This window comes from Asparagus officinalis, chromosome 8 (assembly GCF_001876935.1).
Source record: "Asparagus officinalis chromosome 8, Aspof.V1, whole genome shotgun sequence".
Classification (NCBI taxonomy): domain Eukaryota; kingdom Viridiplantae; phylum Streptophyta; class Magnoliopsida; order Asparagales; family Asparagaceae; genus Asparagus; species Asparagus officinalis.
Window position 1 is genome coordinate 102,878,742 of NC_033801.1, and position 6,778 is coordinate 102,885,519.

General features: G+C 37.4%; 1 protein-coding gene across 1 annotated transcript; it reads right to left on the bottom strand.

Moving 5' to 3' along the window:
- Positions 2,686-4,831, bottom strand: LOC109822766 (thioredoxin-like protein CXXS1). Its single transcript, XM_020389012.1, has 3 exons — positions 4,609-4,831; positions 3,983-4,105; positions 2,686-3,096 (listed from the first exon to the last, which is right to left on the bottom strand). Exons 1-3 carry the CDS (start codon positions 4,705-4,707, stop codon positions 2,947-2,949), a joined length of 372 nt encoding a protein of 123 aa, XP_020244601.1. The 5' UTR covers positions 4,708-4,831; the 3' UTR covers positions 2,686-2,946.

Below are 6,778 nucleotides of genomic sequence, written 5' to 3' on the forward strand. Positions count from 1 at the left end.
CGTAGAGGTCATCCCTGTGTTACAACATCAAAACGCAGAGGTCATACCCATATTTCAGAATCAAAACGCAGAGGTCATACCCACGTTTCAGAGTTAAAACGCAAAGGTCATCCCCAGCGCTCCAATTAAAAACGCAAAGGTCATCCCCAGCGCTCCAATTAAAAACGCAAAGTTTGTGGACTCAAAACACAGAGTTCATCTCTGCGTCCCAACTCTGCATTTTAGATTTAAAACGCAGTGTGACCTGTGCGATCAGCCACCAAAATAGGCCCAACTCTGCGTTTCAAGTCTAAAACGCAGAGTTCGGGCCCTGAACGCTATTTTTTAGCGTTTGACTCGTTCAAACCACATTTGGAGGGATTTCCGCCCCACTTAGGAGCAGATTAAGGGGGCGGTTACATCCCATCTAACCCTATTATAGAGAGAATTAAGGGGGCGGTTACACCCTTAATCCCCAATAAATAGGAGTAAAGTCAATTGAGTTCGGGCTCTCGGATTAATCCTCTTTTCAGCAAAAAAGAAGAGATCTTTTGGCAGATTATCTTGAAGGGAGAGTGGCATTTATCTTGGGAGAGCTCAGAGCATTCTTCGGCAACAGGAGCTTTCTTCATCCTTGGCTTACAAACCGATTTTGGTTAAATTCACTCTTTCATAGAGTTTCAAACTCGTCCAGAGTTCTAACACTTACTTTGCAAGTTCTCCATAGCGTCAAATCGTGAGGAGAAGACCGCGTTTTAGTAAAACAAGACGTTTGGATCGTCAATGGAGAGCAAATTCGACACGAGCATTCGAAGGAGGCACTTCATTGCCACCGTGAAGAACCCAGAATTAAATAAATGAGAGAATTCAGATTAATTCTTCTCTCTTTTGTAATCGGGAAATCCAAATTGTGATCGAGATTGAGAGAATAAAACATTCAATTCTTTCATTGTCTTTTTATAAATTTTCCACCAAACAAACTCGTAGGCGAAGTTCGTCAATTAACGAACTCTGCCCACGTTGACCACATCATCCACTTCCAAAGAAGGCGTGCACACGTTCGAAGTGACCTTCGCCAATGTCTCCAGTGAACTTCGCCAAGTCCATGAAGTTCGCCCAAATAGCTGTTTCAAAGCTATTTTCATGGGATAACTGCTCCCCACTAACTCTTATTTTAACGGCCACTTAATACACAATTAAGGGGACCATTAACTCTTTCTTTTAGTCTATAAAAAGAGAGGAGATCATCCATTTTGGGAGGAGAGAAGAGGGGCATGAAAGCTTTGGCTAAAACAAGCTACACACGCATCACATTTGTGATCCTATTGAGAGACGTTGCTAAGAGAAGACTGAGCTAGCTTCCAAGCAATCTAATCCTCATCAACAGTAAAAGAACCATCGTTTTAATCGGCGTGTCAGCGAAGTACAGGATCGACGCTCCACAGGCACACGGAAAAGAACCCTAGGAAAAAAAATAAAACTTTCTTTGTTTCGTTAACTTTTTTTATTTTGTAATCCGTGTTAATTACAATACAAAAGAACCCGAAACACTATTGTCATTCTTAGAGCAAAGTGAATCACTTTATAATCAGTAATTTTTTGATCAATGATAATGGATGACCATATATATAGTTGTTTGTTCAATTCTTTATAACTTTCAGTTGCACTCTGGTTTATACAATGTCCGAGCAAAGTGTAACACTTTATGCAAAAACGTAGCACCTTATTTTTTAAAGCATTTAATCAAACATGTGGTATGTATCAAATAAAATCTATTTAATAGACATAATCATACAAAATATTACAAATCATCTAAAAATCTTTTTGAAGTATTTCATCAAACACACAATATACATCAAACTTTGTCCAGACATTTTCACATTCGAAACCTTATATCCAAAGTCTAGCTCAATCCAACATAAAAGTAATCTTGTGACTGTAGGCGAATGTGGCAGAGCTTATCTTTAAGCGAGGACATTGTTGAACGTTTGAAGTCGAGACAGAGGATGATAATGATTTGGTTAGAGCAGTCGGCAGTCGAGGATGAACTCGAATTGTTTGAGCTTGTTGGCCAATGAGTGCAGGGACAACCGATGGACTTTGATGTTGTGTGCAAGCTTCATGGTGAAGCCTTTTGTGGAGGAAGTGGAGGAGTGGTAGGAGGAAGAACATAGAGCTCAATTAGGAGGAAAGGGGTTCAAATAGTAAGTTGGAGAGTTATGGAGGAGACCGGTGATTAATGGGGGTGGTGACAAGTTGTTTGGAAGCGAGCAGAGTGTAGAAGAGAAAATGAAGGAGAGGGTAATATGTGAATATTGAGGCTTTAATATGTATATAATGTATACTTATACGTATTATGAAGACTTGAGTATAAAAGCAAGTGATTTTTGGGTTTAACAGGCATTTTATAAGTACATGGGTTTAAAAATAAATTGGAGTAAAACTTTGGGGTAAAAAACAAAAGCCCCACAAAAATAACGAGAATGCTAGAAAAAAAATTAAGATAGCTTGTCATTTTAAGAAAAAGTCCGATTCTTTCTAAGTCACTATGACGACTAAGGTAATATTGAATCGATAGAGAACAAAGAGATGCATAATCGGTTATCTACTGCCACGTGATAAATGAATAGTAATCCTACAGAGTGTCCATTCTCACAAGAAGGAAGAAAGACGGGGGAAAAGGTTAAGAGGGAGATAAAACGAAGCTCAAAAAATTACGATGCACGTATACATTTCCCTAAGTTATCGATATTTGACAACACCAACATAAGCTTGTTATCATCGTATCTATGCCAAATGTACAAATTTTTCACACCAGTCTTGAATAATTGCTCCTTAAGCAACAACTTTCACTTGGGCTCATGATACAAAACATACATACGTCACTCATAAATTATCTTTGTGAGGAGGATTCACTAATTAAAAGGCCTTATTGATTTGCCTAAATATATTAAAACACAAGAAATACTACCCGGCTATGCTTGTAGGCCGAAGACAAGCATCGATCATTTTCCTTATCTCATCAGGATTTGCTCCAATCAACTTCCGTGCAACCTCTCCATCTTTCATTAGTATGAATGTGGGCATTGCTTTCACCCCCATTTTTGAAGCAACCTCCTGCGAAATTCCCAATAAAAAATTCACATGAAAAATATCTTATATTAACCACTTTATCTCTTGGGTGATTTCTTGTATGCTATCATAATTATAATCTAAGTTTCAGTTGCATGCACACAACAACATTCAATTTTCGTTGGATTTGTTTAGTCTGTTTAAATTTTATAATTTGTAGTTTTAGCTGTAGTTGCAAGTGTTTGATTCGCAGGAAGCAAATCTTTGGGATTCTATCAATGGTTGATTGCACTTGGAGTGAGAACTTAAAGCTCATTTGCAGCTCAATAAAAGGTGTAGCTATGACTTATGTTCAAATTAGTGTGAAAATTTTTCGCTCAGCAGAGAGAGAGAGAGAGAGAGAGAGAGAGAGAGAGAGAGAGAGAGAGAGAGAGAGAGAGAGAGAGAGGAGAGAGAGAGAGAGAGAGAGAGAGAGAGAGAGAGAGAGAGATGTAAATTTTCCACTTAAACTAGAAGTCCTTTTGCAAATACATTTCTAATGGTACCTATTACTAGTCAATGTGAAACAAAGAGCATTTGGATTCTTTCCACTACAAAGATGTGATGAAGCAAGTAACTGTAACTGTCCTGGTGGCATGTGAATCGACAAATATGCGCCATAGGCTAGCTTAATTCTCAACTCATAAGAATATTATTTGAGAAAGTTAACAATTTTAACTACATTTGTATTGTACTATTATTCTTACTGTTATTATATTTTGCCTTGGAAAAGAGCCATTTTTATTTTGGAGGAAAGCTAGGACCATTTTTAAGGCCATCTTAGGAGTCATCTCATTGGCAACAGTTCTACTACTTGATATACGTCCATGACCCAACTTATTTCGTGATTAAGGGTATCTATAACTTATGAGAAATTGTTGGAAAATGATACCTTGACTTCATCAACATCTACCACCAGAAACTGTACATTTGGGTAAGTTGTGGCTAGCTCCTCAACGCAAGGGTTCATAGCAAGAGATGGAACACACCATGAAGCTGTAAAGTGGACAAAAACCTAGAAGAAGAAAAACACACAATTAATCAGGAAAAAGAAAATGAATGGTGTATCAAACGTTTTAAGTAGTGAATAAGGCAAGAACCAATCATTTTAACAAGTAGATAATGCAATTATGAGGGATTGTTGTTGCAATATGTTGTCATTTCAGTTCAGACTTGAGATAGTTAAATGCCAAGCACGATTAACAATTAGGCTTTTTCTCTGATCTACATAATCTTATAACTGTAAAATATAACTACGTACATCATACAAATAAAACAAGCGTTACTTGATTACAACGAGTAGAAATATGTGGACTTTCAAATTAGAAGTACATGGATGGATTTTTGTGTATATCCTCTCTATTACCGCTAGACGAGAGGAAGAGACCACTTTTTCCAATCATAATTGTTTCTTATTAGATTGGAGTATTATGATTCATCTTAAATTAGAAGCAAAATTAAAATATCCGTTGTAATGAGAGGAAAGAGAAATTTGAGGGAGATTAAGGCCAGTCTTACAGGGCATCCTTGGTTGTTTGATTGAGCTATGAAGGACTCCCAAGCCTCCTTAGAATCCACCCTCAAAACTTTTGAGTTGTTTTCCTGCTGGATTTCCATAGCCAAGTCCCTCTGAATTCTTACCCTTCGATCTCCTCCAGTATTAATGTAAGATACTGCTTCTGGTAGATATTTAATGGGATGAGGGTTGGAGCGAGTGACGGGAGATTCTGGATGAGGAAAGAGAGTATCTGTTGAATGGAATAACAAGACCCCAACCAACACCTTTGAAAATTTGTTTGAAACTATTAATACTCATATTGTTTGTAATAAACTCACAAGATGCCTTTGTCCATTATTTCTATCTGTCTGATGCTATTTTTGATTAGGTTCAAATTGTTTTTGTCTGCTCATAATAATCCTGGTTATTAGTGCAGTTTACCCCATTCTGCTCGCACATATCTGCATTCACAATCTGTTGGGGGGGGGGGGGGGGGGGGAGGAGGGTTAATTTTTTTATTCACCCCTTTTGAAAGGGGGCTAATCACTTTGTTACCCCTAGTTTTTATTAGCATTTTATACCCTTTACGGCCGAACAGAGTTATCACTTCCTTATTTGTAATCACCACATTAATGCTACATAAGACGTGTTGCAAAGAGATTTTCAAATATTTCACTTTGTTGCAAAAGATCCCATACCCTCTTACACCCGTTGGATATACGCTTACTTATAATACACGTACAAATAACAAAGAGATAATTCTGCTTAAATATTGAAGGACTTAAATACTAAGGGAGATATAATGGACTTTACTATGATATAAGGGACACTTTAAGATAACATTAGAATAATATAGGTTCAAACTCTGAAGAATGGTCATCAGAAAAGAGCAAAATATTTTTAATGCTGGCCCTGCGGTGATTTGATCTAAATAACAATATTTGTACATTGTTAATGCTAGCCTAGGATACATGGTAAGATCCCTGGTTTTTATATGCTTTGCTCACAAGAACTACATTTCACCAAAACTTTGGCTTGTAGTTACATGATTGACAAGGATATTCGCAACTTGGAAGTTATGGACAAAACTAGCTCATCCATTGCAATTAACATTTTTTGATTTGAGGCAGATTAAAAAACTTAATCTTCTGGCAAATCGTACAGGTGTGCAATTTGAAAATTTGGAGCTTATCTTCGAGGATGTACTCAAAACTTTAAGTGATGTGGGAATCAAGAGGTGATCACTTAGCATCCAATGCTAATAGAAAAATGCTCAACAGATAATAACCTTACGCACGCCCATACATTATTACCTTCATAAACTAAGAATTCAGTCTTAATTATTTTATTACAAACTGAACTAAAAGCATTGTTTAATTAATTCGTTAACCTTGCTGTAGATCTTTTTTAGGCTAAATACAACGTTTTGAGATCTAGAAAATCTTCAGAAGCTACTTTACTTTTTCTTAAATTCAAGGATATGACTCGCTACTCACCATTGTTAGGAAACCGACCTAGTCATGATTACTGGGATTGTTTTGTCCCTAGTTAGAGGGTATGGTTATGCCCATAAAATCATGTGCAGGATATTGATAAGGTGGAACCAAATTGATAGCCATGATGATCCCCAAATAATATGAGACGGAGAATTTTCTTTGAGGGGTGTCAGATGATAATCCTCCACTGTTGTTATAACCTTTCAAGGTTTTGATGTGCTGGGATTTTTTTTGAACATGAGACCAGATCAATATGTGTTGGGGGCCGATACGCCTAACTCGTCGCGGAAGCGAATCACCTTGAGAGAAAGTCCTGACTTTTATTTTCACAAGCCAATCTCGATATTTCTGTTTCGATAACGAAAACAAGAACAGAAGTGAATATCTCAGCAAGGTGAAATATACACTCTTCCCAATATCAGATCTAGGTCTGAATATTGAGGAAACCAACCAACACATGCAATAGCCAATACAATAAGTGAGACACAAGATTTACATGGTTTAGCAAACTTGCCTACATCCACGGGGAGGGGTGAAGGGAGATTCCACTATAATGAAGAACACCGACGACTTGTACAACCTACAAGCTCGTCCCAAAGATGAAGCTTTGATTCTTACCCAAGAGAAGATGACATCTTTCTTGTAAAATCCCTCCAAGCACTCAATCTTTTCTCTCCTCAATATCTCACCTTTT

Bases quoted from the DNA above. Each gene is read 5' to 3' on its own strand.
- LOC109822766 (XM_020389012.1), bottom strand. From the start codon at position 4,707: ATGGAAATCCAGCAGGAAAACAACTCAAAAGTTTTGAGGGTGGATTCT. The intron at 4,106-4,608 runs GTAAGACTGGCC...TTCTTCTTCTAG, and splicing joins CAAACAACCAAGGATGCCCT to GTTTTTGTCCACTTTACAGC. The intron at 3,097-3,982 runs GTATCATTTTCC...GGAATTTCGCAG, and splicing joins TAGATGTTGATGAAGTCAAG to GAGGTTGCTTCAAAAATGGG.